General features: G+C 30.6%; 1 protein-coding gene across 1 annotated transcript; it reads right to left on the reverse strand.

Annotated features, from left to right (window-relative positions):
• Positions 1-1211: 1211 nt before the first annotated feature.
• LOC143055632 (fibrinogen-like protein A) lies at positions 1212-11450 on the reverse strand. The gene is made up of 9 exons (XM_076228801.1): positions 11363-11450; positions 9178-9243; positions 8329-8397; positions 7509-7580; positions 6040-6099; positions 5682-5821; positions 2684-2780; positions 2000-2164; positions 1212-1456 (listed from the first exon to the last, which is right to left on the reverse strand). Exons 1-9 carry the CDS (start codon positions 11433-11435, stop codon positions 1242-1244), a joined length of 957 nt encoding a protein of 318 aa, XP_076084916.1. The 5' UTR covers positions 11436-11450; the 3' UTR covers positions 1212-1241.
• Positions 11451-14932: the final 3482 nt, after the last annotated feature.

Consider the following 14932-nt stretch of genomic DNA (forward strand, 5'->3'; position numbering starts at 1 on the left):
AGCATTCTACTTTCCAAAAAATAGCTAAAAGATTACATTTTCACAATTTTGCAAAACTGCTTAATTGTGGGGCCAAAAAGGGGTCTTACTGAACCTACTCCTTTGGAAACACAAGACTCATCAATTTACAGATCGATTAAAATATTAAGAATTTATTAAGTGTGGTTAACCTACAATTTCGATGGTCGATTGTTTTCTCCGGGAACACCGGGCCACCACTAATAAAACAAAATAGCCAAAAAGTGGTGCGTATAATAAATAAACTCATCATAAATACAAGGATTGAACATTTATCTTTGCACCAGACTCGCGTTTCGTCCACTTAAGACTCATCAGCGACGCTCGAATCCAAAAATGTTAATAGGCCAAATAAAGTACGAAGTTGAAGAGCATTGAGGAACAAAAATCCTAAAAGTTTCGCCAATTACAGCTTAGTTAATCTATTCCTGAGGTAGAAAAGAAAGGTTCTAAATATAAGAGGCGTTACAACACCAATAATCAATTATTATGATTAACCAATCATTCAATCAATCCATAAATCTATTTCCAAATTTTCTTCCCCGTCAACCAACTCGGATTTATAGCGGTTTTTCTATTTTTAAATGCGAATGAAAATGACAGAAATCAATAACAGTATAACTATAAACCATCATATAAGCAAACAAAAACCTACCATAGAGTTTTAGAAATAAAAAAAAATTACCCGAGTCTTACGCAATGATGTCCATTCTATGTTAGATAAAACTATTTGTATTTTATCACTTGACAACTTGGATTGAAATAAGCAAAACAATATCAAAATCTTAGAAACCGCCAATAAATCTGACCCGATTTCATGTTTATAGTCACATTATGTTGCATTGAATTTTTGTTCGATTTTAAAGTGTACCTTTTTAAGAGATCCTGCCTGAATTTGAGTTGAGGTAATAGTAAAATTATTTACGGTTATGAAGAAAATCGTTAAACAAAAAACATCGAACTCCAAGGAAAACTCAAACCGGAAAGTCACATATCAAACGGCAAAATCAGAAGCCAAAACACATCAAACGAATGAAAAACAACTGTTTTCTTGTTAGTATTAAAATAAATAATAATTCAATCAGGTTGTTTTTTTAAATCGACTCCTTCATGATTTATATTAATACATGATGAAATGCTTGCATAGCAAAAGCTGTATCTTTCTTAAAATACCAACATGACGAAATAATTCATAAAAGGAATAGGTAAATATTTTATTATATCTAAATCTTCCGTATCATCATCACCGACGTCTTCACGTAATGACCACTTATATTATGCCAATACCAGTTATTTCTAGATGGACTGTTTAAAGCACTGTAAGAGCAGTCTTTATACCACCATGGTCCAGATTTTTTGGCGCAGTTGGAACTGTTTAAATCATTATCCCTGTCAACAGTAGAGAATTTCATTCCATTGTTGTAATTCAACGAGTCTCCTGAAATTGAAATATGTTATACGTTATAATCACACATAAAAACCTGTATAAATGCTAACGACATCATTTGCACTGAATACGCGCACATTTTGTCGTATGAAATGTATGTTACCTTTAGTGTATTTGCATCTTTAAGTTCATCGTTCTATGTGTAGTTTATTTACTTCTACAAGAAGCTGCTTTTGCTGAGTCAGTCAGTGATGAAAATTTATTCTATTGCAAATTTTCTTTATATAATTTGTATGCTTAGGATTCAAAATATACTGACTATTGTGCATGTTGACAATATAAGTCTCTGCCATAATGCACGAGGCCAGAATATTTAAAAATCCCAAACACAATACAAGTGATGAAGAAATGATAATATAAAAAAAAAACTGAAATTAAAGCGAAACTCGACAAGAAATTATATATATATATGATCGTAATTGAATTGGAAGAAACGTATTTATTAAATAACAATATTGTAAGGAGATAATTATTATATTCTGTTTATATTCAGCTTGAGTTATGACGCTGCATTGTTAACAACAACTGTCTTACCTGCATCGCCGCTATAACCACCAATCGTCAGCTTGTACTGAGATGTTGCATCTCCAACAACAAATGTCTTATATTTAGCATACTTCGTTTTGTTGTTCTTATCAGTAAGATCTATTCTTAGCTCGTATGTACCACTGGTCGTCAAACGATGAATATGCCTGTTGCCTAAATAAAGACGTATAACTTATACGCAATGTGTTTCCATATTACGATTAAAACATAGTTTTGAGTAAATGACAAACGCTAACGTTAGATTGATTGAGGAACTTTATAGATTGTTTATAATAATTTGATAATGATAGTCTTAATGGCAACATTTCAAATAAAAATTGAATCAGAACATGTCACCTGTTTGGGGTTACAAGATTGCTACATGAATGCATATTTATTTTTCACACTAATAAAAGTTAGGGAAGATCATTTGCTATTTAAAACAAAACATTTTTATACCAGAAATATATCCAATTATTTAAATCGCTTATTATAAATTAAAAAAAGACGCTGTAATCATATAAATAAAGGCAACAGTTTTATACCGTTGTTCGAAATTCATAAATCGATTGAGAAAAAAAACAAACAAATCCGGGTTACAAATTAAAACTGAGGGAAATGCATCAAATATAATAAGAGAACTACTATCATATGTTATAATACTTATTTGTTATATGTTTTAAGTATACATACCAAGCCAATATTCTCCATTGACGTAACCGAACCCGTTTTCGCATTCTGTCCAAGTTCTCTGGAAGTTAACAGAATCGTCATACCTTTTCTGGATAATCTTCAATGAATTAATAAGATAATGACATTGAAACTAGAATATCAAGCAAAAGCAATATATCCAACCATGTGATGAAACTCATTCCTATCGATATTTTGCCAACAACTGCAATTTACAAAATATCACAGATCGGAAAATCAGATTTAAAAAAAATCTGTATGTCGTTTAGAATATCTTATTGTATGCTGTCTTTTTAAAGTTTTGATACTAGTATACACCTCATCAGTAAACTGAGAGCTATTATGTATTGGCCACTAACATGACTAATGATAATAACTTTATAGCTTTTTATAGCTGACTTTGCGGTATGGGGTTTGCTCATGATTGAAGGCCGTATGGCTACTTATAGTTGTTAATTTCTGTGTCATTTTGATCTGTTGTGGAGAGTTGTCTCATTGGCAATCATACCACATCTTCTTTTTATATATATATATATATATATCATTACAATAAATGAGTGTCGCATTCGAAAGATCTTGTTGAGTTATCTTTTTGAAGGATTTAATACTTGTATAAGAATTTTTCAGTAAACTGAGACGAGTGCTAACGCGCCTAATGTGTGTCTTATATAGCAGTATAAAGACGTAACCATACGCATCAAAGTTTTATGTATGTAGATAAGAGTTTTTCATATTCTTAATGGGATTTGTTACATATAGATATGATTTGCAGCCGTTAATGAAACTTTGACATATTTGGTATGTTAAGAGAACACTTTGTCAATTTTTGTTTTGAACTTGTCTGTTATCAATATTCTCAATAAAACAATTATTAAAGTTAATTGATGTTTTCAGATTAACTTTGTATCTGCTTACCCTTCCGGGGCACCTGAGATCACCCCTAGTTTTTGGTGGGGTTCGTGTTGTTCATTCTTTAGTTTTCTATGTTGTGTCATGTGTACTATAGTTTTTCTGTTTGTCTTTTTTTTATTTTTAGCCATGGCGTTGTCAGTTTGTTTTATATTTATGAGTTTGACTGTCCCTTTGGTATCTTTCGTCCCTCTTTTACAGTGAATTTGTATAATCAGGGATTATGTAGAATCACTGATTTTTCAGGGAATATGAAGAATCACTAATATCATTAGTGATTATATGTAATCCCTTAAAATGAACAGTGATTTTACATAATCACTGAACATTGTAATAATTATTCTACAAATTCCCTAATATGATTTCAGGGATTATCAATACTTTAAGGATCCTTTGTTTGATAATTGTTTTTATTATAGACAAGTTATGATTTTTTTCTTTCATATTCCTTGCCAGATGAAATAATTTTGCTTTTAAACACAGAGGATGATTTAAAAGAAATAACCAACACAGGGTTTCGAGATACAGTTGAAGACTTCAAAATTAATGATATTAGCATTCCCTTTATAGGGATTACGTTACATGTATTTTTTGTTTCTTAAAAGCCAGCATCATATGGATATTCATGTTATATTTGTAAATCTACAGAGCATGTTATTTGTGGTACGTGTAAAACAAATGTTGAAGAAGATTATGAGAAGATTATGGAACATCTGTTTTGTAGGTTTTTGTTGGTTTTTGTTCAAATGAACATGAATTTCAAACTGACAAATAAAACAAAATTTTAGAGGAAGCTGACATTTGGTGTAATATTCTCATAGCAATTCCATGGAGTAAAAAAAGGAAGGGGAAACCCAAAAAACTTAATGGCAATTGTTCTGTGCCTTGCCACAAAACATGGTAACTTGCTGAAACCAGTTTGGGGTTGCTAATTCCCTTTTTTTGGGAATACCCTTCAGATGTTTTTACTGAACACTTTATTTCTCTTAGGCATGTCGTAAAATCTGATTCGTTATGTGAAGGAAAAGGTTTTTCAAAATGTGGATATTGTTGTAAAAACAGATGTGAAGCATATTATTTTAATATATTGTGTTTAACATTTTAATATATTGTGCTTAAAATTTCAAAAAATTGGGGTTATCATTTTGATATATTGTGCTTAACATTTTACAAATAATGTTTATAATTATGTTTTATTATGATTTTATAAAAAAAATTATTTGACTTTTATTCATTTTCTTTATAAATAAAACTATTTCTTCATTTCAGTTATTATGTTAAGCACTGACGTTTTTTCTAGTGATTATACATAATCCCTGAAAATTTTAGTGATTATATAGAATCCATAAACTAGCCAGTGAATCTACATAATCCCTGAAAATTTCAGGGATTCTACATAATCACTAATTATACAAATTCACTGTAACATATATATAAATATTTAAATTATGATACACAGTTATTCAATGTTTACTAGTATACTGAATCTTCACTGTAAAACAATGTATATTTCTACTCTTTATGTTGTATTTTAAAAACGTACAATATCGAAAGACAGTAGCAGGTTATTATCCTTTGCATTATATCGCTCGCACTTAATTCAGGTTGCATTCTATTGTATAATTCATACTCATAGCATAATACACATTTTTAGTTTAGAAACAGACTTCTTAGTGAGCCTGATGAGAAAAATTTGATATAAATTGATGTGATAATTGAATGCTTCTTTATGTCATTGGGTTTGTTAAAGCGTTGACCGAAATACATTTTCCATAAGCGCGGAAGCGCATCATTCTAAAAATGTACGCACGGTCAACGCTTTTACAACCCTATGAAATTACTTAATGAAGCATTCAATACTTATAACTACATTTTTTTCGCTATGATCATGAAAACACGATTCCTATCCTGTTTTCCTTGTATTTGAATATGCACTTTATTGTGGAAACGTGTGTCATCATATATGTTTCAATTCATGCAGTTCATTTTAAAATGAAAAATGACGCGAGATTGCTGCTAGCCAATCAAAATAACGTATACCTATGAAACATACATCTAATGTAATTATATTATATTTGAAAAAAGAACGTACTGTCCATCCTCCACCGTCTGTATCCATGTCACAATAAGCTTTTACTCCTTCTGTTTTCGTAGGGAATATTTTGTAGACACCAGAGGTTGCTTTATATTTCTTAATCTCAGCGCAGTCCCTTGCAGACCCTATACATATCCCTGCAATTTATATTCACGACAGTTTTATATATTTGATAGACACAAACATCTCTATTGAACGTAACAATATTTCTTTTCATATTTAAATAGTTATCAAAGGTATCAGAATAAGCAATTGAATAATCTAAATTTTCCTTTTCTGTGTTCTCCTATTTTTTTTTTAACATGCACTGTAATTGACATAATTGACACAATACATATCAATGTTTTCTATTTACCTTTGACTTCACGTTTTAACAGCCTGACTATCATTGAAATTTCCTTTTCGCCACGAGACTCTATAAAATTAACATGCAAAATGTTAGCCAAATCTGTTGATTCATTATTACTCAATTTAAGCATGCTTGTGGATGCCTTTTGTTGAGAAGTAAATTTACATAAACACATTGCATTGCCCCTTTTTTTGAACAAATTCCCGACATAAAGCCTCTACATCAACGACTTGAGTTTATTCAGTCATGTCTACTGAAATGTTTAAAATATTTTTATATTGTTCCCATTGTTGTTACCACAATTCCGTCCTCTTTTCACAACGACGGGAGACACATTTGGAGTTGAATGCGGTGTTGTTAGTTTTATATTTTCTTACTGTGATATTTCCAGTTTTATCTCTGAACTTAAATAGCCTTTTGTGTCATTCGAACCTTCGGGAAAGTTGTTTCATTGTCAACGATACCACATCGTCTTCTTTTTATATTTTGGTATCTTTCCCCTCTGTTTTAAACCGTCAACATTTTCTCTAACTTACATTCGCAACTAAATATTAATATGGTGTCTGATGAATAACACTAACACTACCGATTGTTTACACCGGATGCTAGCATATAATTTCATAAGATATTAGCTTGAAATTATATGAACACGTCGAAGAGCTGATAAAGCAAATAGGAGAAAACATAATAAGGAATGGAGTTGGGATAAAGAAGGCAACATTAGTATACCACTGTTTAATAGTCATCATTTTATTAAGCAAAAACCAGAAAAATGAAAGAAATCATGGCTGTAGGATGGAGCTAATCCCAAACTGTTTTTAATAATAAAAATATTTTTGTGAAAGTATCGAATGATTTGCTACAAGACTTCTGATACATTTCGGGTTATAATAAAAACTGTTACTATTTCAGTTAATGGGTAGTCAGTAGTGTTAGTTATAACATTTTTTTTCATTAGCCACAGCCTAACACTGTTTCTATTTCTAGTGCAAGAGACTTCCTTACGTTTGCTCTGATGTACTATTTCAATTTGTTGATTTACTTTTCCTATGTATAAACTTCTAAGGAAAATATATTTACTTTTCTACCTCTGATCAAGTTTTTATTCCACATTGGCTAGAGGTATAGGGGAAGGGTCGAGATCTCATAAACATGTTTAACCCCGCCGTATTTTTGCGCCTGTCCCAAGTCAGGAGCCTCTGGTCTTTGTTAGTCTTGTATTATTTTAATTTTAGTTTCTTGTGTATAATTTGGAAATTAGTTTTGCGTTCATTATCACTGAACTAGCATATATATTTGTTTAGGGGCCAGCTGAAGGACGCCTCCGGGTGCGGGAATTTCTTGTTACATTGAAGACCTGTTGGTGACCTTCTACTGTTGTTTCCTCTATGGTCGAGTTGTTGTCTCTTTGATACATTCCCCATTTCCATTATCAATTTTATATGTATGTGTAACGCTTACACAATTATACTGACCTTCTAAGATCCATGTTATATCATTTTTCAACTGCTTGTTCATCTTTACTACATCTTTATACACAGCCATATCTGTTAAAAAGACAGTATTCAAATATAACACAAATACAGTAATCCCTTTTAATCTGATACAATTTGTTTTACATACGTGATTTTTAATCTAGGCATTTCCCTACTTGTTATTTATCACGAAAATGGTGAGAATGAGTGATTTTGGTATTCCATAGTTTTTGTATGGTTGTATGTCAAAAAGCAACAATGCAACCATGGCAAAGGGATCAATTGAAAATCAGGAAGCATCAGACAAACAACTATAATGTATGACAGTGCTTGTTATAGTTAATTTGTAACTTAAGCGCACGTCTTGTGAATACAGTTTTAACTCTGGTATGTTTCATGAGTTCGATATTAACGACTGATTAACACAAAACTGACCACAAATCGGGCCAAACTCATGTGCTCCAGGGGGTCATCAGTACCTAGTCCAATAATTGTTGTGCTGCTCTGGTTTTATTTTTTTTCATTAGCGGTAAACAGTTTTAGCCTGCGATTATGGTGCTACCATCGCTGTCTTTTTTCGGTTGATTTAATGTACATTTGTTTGTCGGTGCCAGTCTATTCAGAAAGACTGCATGTTTTCCTTTAAATGCCATGTGTTAATTTTTGTCATTATTTTGCCTATATTTTGATGGTAGCTCAAATTTTATTTTATGGATCCTTTCTCATTTTCAAAATCTTTTAACTTGGCGTTTTCGACAAGATATTTTAAAAGTAAAAAAAAATAAAATCATATACACATGTAAAATTATCATATACTTACTTTTGAGTATAGATTGTGTATCTTTCTTCAGTTGTGCAACGTCTCTGTCTTTTTCATGCAAACATATTCCTATAAATAAAAGTAGTTATAATGTTTCTGTAAGAAATCAAATTATAGCGTTTATTTTGTTTTAATTAAAATGTTGGAAACTTAATTTAAATATTTTGAATGTTTTTTTATTTAATGCTTTGTATTTGAGTTTAAACAACCTCCGTTAATGGAATGATATTTGTGACAAATGTGTTTAAAGAATAGCTTTTTATCATACTTAGTGTAATATATTAATGAAGCAACCTTGAACGCAAGCCTCGGATATCAGATGGAAAAATTTAAAGCTTAAACACATCATACGAATTGAAAACAACTGTCATACCTCCGACTTGGAACTCAAAATTGAAGAAATAGACCCCCACATCTGAACTTATTACATGCATGTCACGATGGATAAATTAAGCGAAAATAATAACATAAAATAATAAAAAAAACTTCTGTTACGCGTTTTAAGATAGAAGATAAAACATTCGTATAAATGTTCAAAAATAAAGATTAATTTTTAAAAAGAATATTGTTATATTTGTATAGCAAAGGATTTTTTGCATGTGTTATGTTGAAATATTGTTGAAAAGTGATATTCATCTTGAAATATCTCTTTAGTAGCTTCCTCCTCTCTGATAAGCAGTGGATCATTTAAGAAAAAAAAAATCTAAAGCAATTTTGTTCAGCCTTCGATAAAATCCGTGATGCAAAAGTTGTACAATAGTTTCACATTTGAACTAGCATTAGAGGATTTCTTGAAAGATGTACAACTAGCTATGAATATACAAAAGGAACCGAAAACGGTAATTTTACCTTGTAATTCGTGTAAAATGTCACCAACTCTATTCTTCTCTTCTGATTCTCGATATGTTCTCAAACCTGAAATTACAATATTTGATAAGGTGTTTTAAATAAGGTTATTTTTGCGTGCCATCCATATGCCGTGTCGGAACATTCTTAATCAATCCAAATCAGATTCGTATTATCAATGTAACTGTTCAATCTAAATTGTTGTCAATATTTATTTTCCTTCATATTTATACCTATTATTGACCTGTTGCACCTATAAGATATTTTTAATCATTTTAGTTAACTTTTTAAAGCCCTATCTACAAAAGTTAATATCACGTTATTTCAATTACCCATCCAATTGCAAATAAGTATAATGAAGAAAGGGATTATCATTATCTTACAAACTTAGACTATAGTAAAGTGCTCAAGGATAAAATGATCTCTTGATTGGTTCCATTTAAAAATCAGTTCCAATGTCAGTGCAATGTTTGCAATTAATGCATGACTTTCTTTATTAGCTATTTCATTTATGGATAAGTTTTAGTGATGTAAGGACTTTCTTTTAATTTTGGAAAATATTAAAGATTGTGATTTAGACATTAGATGACACAACAGTACAATGAACTTGCAAGAAAAGTTTCTTGATTGTAAGGATGAAAAACAGGCTATTATTTGAACTTGGAATTATTTTTAATTATGGAATTTGCATTGTTCTTGAAATTTTTAATAAATTCCATGTTTATTCTGTGTTTTAATGTTTTTTGCTGCGCACAGCAATTTCTATTACAAATAAGATAGAACATTTTCAATAGAATGTACTGTGCCGCGCACAACACTATCTATACGAAATACATTTTATAGAAAGTGTTATGAACCACTCAAAACATTTAAATACCAAATAAACATGGAATTCATTAAAAATTTCAAGTTCAAGAAATTATGCAAATTCCATAATTAAAAATAATTCCAAGTTCCAATAATAGCCTGTTGAATGTAAATCATATACATTTTTTAGAGAGGAGTTATTTTTTTGGTTTATGTACAGTTTTAATTAATAAATTCAAAATTTGAATTACAACTAAATTTTATTTTAAAGTCTTTGTTAGAACAATCCTTTGCATAAGATTTAAGGAAAAAAGACACCGCCCCTCTTTTATTGGAAACTTTTGGTTGATAATTTAGGGATTCCATGAAGCATAAATGGAGCGGGCCACCCTCATTTTGTAGTCAGCGCATCTCCCCCTTTTATAAAAAATATTGGATCCGCTACTGCAGTTATTACTTTTTTTGTCAGGAAACTATTAGAATCCAATGCTTTTGAACTATATTCAAAGTTTAGCTAATTTCCTTTTTCAAATAATCTGAGATTTTAAAATAGTATATTTAGCTAAAAAGATTAATATATTTTTTTGTCTTGTATTGTTTAAAAAAAAAATGTTTTGTATAAGTATTAATTTGAAGTTTTTTTTAATATTCTCAAATAACGTTAAAACTTCATATTGATTTAATTTAATTGTTTAATTCTTTCAAAATTGAACTTTTAGTCAGAATTCATCACGAATTCTTTAAAGCTGATAAATGTGCTTTGGGGCATTTGTAAATCATTCATATAAACTATTTGGTGTGAGCTGTAAAAAGGCGTAGACAAAAGGTTAATCCTATACTAAGAACATGATTTCATTCATTCTTCACAATTAAGAAACACCGAAACCTACAATTTCAAAAACAATTAACTTTCGATGCCTATGAATAGAAAGATTTCATCACTTCTTTCCAAAAGCCAAATTGGTCATGCTTTATTTCCTTAAGACAAATATTGAAATAAGCAAATGTCAAAAATACAAGTCTTCGAACTTATGTAGTAAAAGCAGTTACACCAGCTGGATTTTAACATGAAGGAATAGAACAGACAGTTTTAAAAGACTGCAGTTAATTGATGTTGCCTGTTCAAGATAAATCGATACTCATTACTAAAAATGGCGAAACCAAAGTATTTTAAAATGTTATTTGATATCATATTGTTAACTTTTGTTTCATTTAATATCTCCAATTCGTATTTTTATTCATCGTCTTGTAACCTTCCATGATAACAACTGTAATTATTAAAACACATTTGTGAAATGTAAACTAATGATATAATGACCCAGTGACATTTCTCATATTATATACTTTCTTATCGTATGATAAACAAATTGAATGATCTTACCTTTTCCGTCTTTTGATTCCAAGGAAAAAATTAAGACGAACAAAAGTGACAACACGATAAAACTCTGTAACATATTGAGACAATGATGTTCCTCGACAAACGAGACTGTGAAATTGTTGTATGGAAATACAGAAAAATATCATTTGATATAAAACGATTTTGTTGCATGTAAACTTTAAAAAAAAACCCATATTAACTTTCACTGGTATCCAGATGGTGCACATCTTTTTTCGTTAACTAAACAGAAAAAAAATCGATTATTTGAACGTTTTGGTTGCAGAAATATTGCATTATAAATAATTTTTCATGATTTTTATAATATCAAAATTAAGGAATAAAAGTACAAATTGTCGGAAGCATTACAGTTTCATTAATAATTTTTGCACAATTGACTTCGTTCATATCTTTTAAGCATATTAGTCAGCACTTCTGTGTTTTCATGAAGTATCGTTATTATAGTTAACTGTTTATAAAAATTCCAAAAAATCAGAAATAGAAAGCTGTTTTGATAAGTAAATACTCATTATTGTTGATTTCAGTTGCTCTGCTTAAAAATTACATTGGAGTTGCATTTGTATCGTTGACAAACATCTGAATACCATATAATGATAAGGGACGACATAAAAAAATCAATGAAGGATAAAAAACTTTATTCAAATTGTTTGGGGGTGGGTGGGTGGTTTGGGGTTCAAATTCCTGCAAGTTTTGTATAAATTGACATCGATTTTACATATATCCTTATTGGTCAATCAATTGTTCCCTAATTAAGTTAAGAGGGGGGTAGGGGGGTCAGTAAAAAAACTGTATAAATTAAGATTTTTTTATCCTTCATTGAACTTTTGATGTCGTCCCTAACAAGGACGAGTTGTACGCATTGATTGATATATGTAAACGCCATACGATTTGGGTAAAGGGTATAGTGCTGATTTACTGGTTTATAAGTTAAAATCACCACGTTCGTCATTTAGTCTAATTTGAAGTTGTCTATTCATGTCAACATTGGAAAACATATTAAGATATCAATCGGATCTTCTTGGTTTAATAGTTCCCTTTATTTTAAGTTCACTGAAATATTTTGTGTCCAAACATAAAATGTAATGTAAGTTATTTGAGTGACTTTGCATCATCAATATATCTTAAAATAAAATTAAAGAACCTTGAACAAGTCTTTTTTTCTTAAAACTTTTAGAAGGTTTCCTATGAGTATACAAACAAATCATCCAATAACAAGAATGTGTCCCAAGTACACGGATGCCCGGCCTCGCACTATCATTTTCTTTGTTCAGTGGACCGTGAAATTGGGGTCAAAACTTTAATTAAAATTAGAAAGATCATATCATAGGGAACATGTGTACTAAGTATCAAGTTGATTAGACTTCAACTCCTTCAAAAATTACCTTGACCAAAAACTTTAACCTGAAGCGAACGGACGCACAGACGGGCGAACGGATGCACAGACGGACGAACGGACGCACAGATGGACAAACGGACGCACGGACGAACGGAGGCACAGACCAGAAAACATAATGCCCCTCTACTATCGTAGGTGGGGCATAAAAACAAGTTATGTTGATCAAGAGAAGAATATAGGATTTTAATAAAGTCATAATTGGTGTATTTGATATAAGAAAAAGCGTCTTTTTCACAAACTCTGATTTTTTTAAAACCTATAACAAGATTTGTATCTTCAATTCCCAGTATTATTCAAAACGTTCTGTTTAATGAGTCGATGTAGTCAATTTGTTAATTGATTATGCCTAATATTAGAATAAAAACTTACCAAAAAGACTAAAAAAAAAAATTTGGTAAGCTTGCCGCTGGTTTTTATCTGCATCTAACCCATAATCAAAACAATTTACATGATTAAGTAAAATTTAAATTTAAAACCTTTTAACTAGTAGTCATTAAGCGTCGAAAAGTCTAGAGTTTTGATATTACTACGAACAAAAATGATTGTGATTGAAGTTTTTGGCGTACATATTTAGAAATTTTTAAGAATCCACATTTGCATGACATCATTGCTTGAATATACCTCATCATTAAATAAGTTTTTTTGTGAAGTTTAGGCATCCAGTATTTAGAAGGAAGATCTTTATTGTTCCTTTTTAATGTTATTGGCAAAATAGAGAAGTACAGATTTTTCCAAAATCTCCACTTTTCGAGAACGATAAAGGGTCAATATGCACTCTTACATACATACATAATACATTTGTAATGTTATCAATTCATATTTAAAAAAAACCAAACACGTACAAATGTTATGTTAGTAAAAATTCTGGAGAGAATCATTCCCGCCAATTTTTCAATGGTTTCTATCTTTCGTATGATCGTGATCGTCTATCAATAATGATATTTGAAATACGTAATATCTAGGAAATAAACGATTAAGTAATATATAAATCAAATATAATTATATCGGACGTTCATTCGTTCCCAATATTCCAATAGTTTTCCTTTCCGTATAAAAAACCTTACAAATCATGAGCTGGTTAGGAAAGGTATGTTAGGGATTTAGCACTACGAAAGTAATAGATGACAGTGGCGAACTTTTCCTAAGGGGGGGGGGGAGCTGACCTAAAGGGAGGGGGGGGGGGCTCCAGTCATGTTTCAATGATTCCCTATATAATCAACCAAATTCTCACGAAAGAGGGGGCCCGGGCCCCCAAGCCCCCCCCCCCCTAGATGCGCCTCTGGAAGAAACTTTTTAAAATCTGCTTTAGGCATTTAGCACAACACAACTAATGAATCAACTTTTTTAAACCTGAAATATTCATTTTTTGCAGCCTGAAACACCAAATGACCAACGCGACCCATATTTAATTGATATATTTAAATGAAAATCATGACATAAACTGCATTTGTATGTATTAACAAGGAATAAATAAATTTGGTGTATTTACTGTCTTCTGATTGGTTAAAATTATTAGTTTTATTTTCAATGTTGTCAATTTTTATGGCGACACGCCCACTCCGCTGACGTTGTGTATTCATACGCCAACATGTGTGTACGTTGTAATTGTTAATATAAATAATATAAAAAGTTCTTTGAGCTTTATTTTTGATATAAATTTATTTATAATGAATGGCAATAATTTATTTTGAATTTAATGAACCATAAAATTAATTTTTGACTCTTCACATTTTACATAATCCGCTTCTTGGATTGTTCAATGTGAAGAGTCAAAAATTAATTTTATGGTTCAATAAATTAAAAATAAATAATAGCCATTCATTAAATACTATCGATTTTAATTAAAGTCCAAATGACTTTAAAAAATGTTAATTCAATATTTTAACTCTGTTTTATCAACATTCGTAAGAAAATAAGACTACTTTATATTTCATGTGTTGACACTGTTTGACAAGACCGCCGAATGATGCGAATATACGTATACATTATTTAGGAATTGTAACGATATCTGAATAATTTCAAAACAAAAACAATCGGGATGATCTTTGGTTCTCAGGAAGGGTACAGAGATCATGGGCAACATATTTACGACCGTCCTTTTACTTCTGAAGATCGATAAGTCATATGACGTAATCAACATTCAGCAATATATGATTGAT

This window comes from Mytilus galloprovincialis, chromosome 12 (assembly GCF_965363235.1).
Source record: "Mytilus galloprovincialis chromosome 12, xbMytGall1.hap1.1, whole genome shotgun sequence".
Lineage (NCBI taxonomy): Eukaryota > Metazoa > Mollusca > Bivalvia > Mytilida > Mytilidae > Mytilus > Mytilus galloprovincialis.

Coding starts and splice junctions, on each gene's coding strand:
- LOC143055632 (XM_076228801.1), bottom strand. CDS start 11,435: ATGTTACAGAGTTTTATCGTGTTGTCACTTTTGTTCGTCTTAATTTTT. Junction 6,100..7,508: donor TATAACATGGATCTTAGAAG/GTCAGTATAATT, acceptor TTAATTTTATAG/AGTCTCGTGGCGAAAAGGAA. Junction 5,822..6,039: donor GTTAAAACGTGAAGTCAAAG/GTAAATAGAAAA, acceptor TATAAATTGCAG/GGATATGTATAGGGTCTGCA.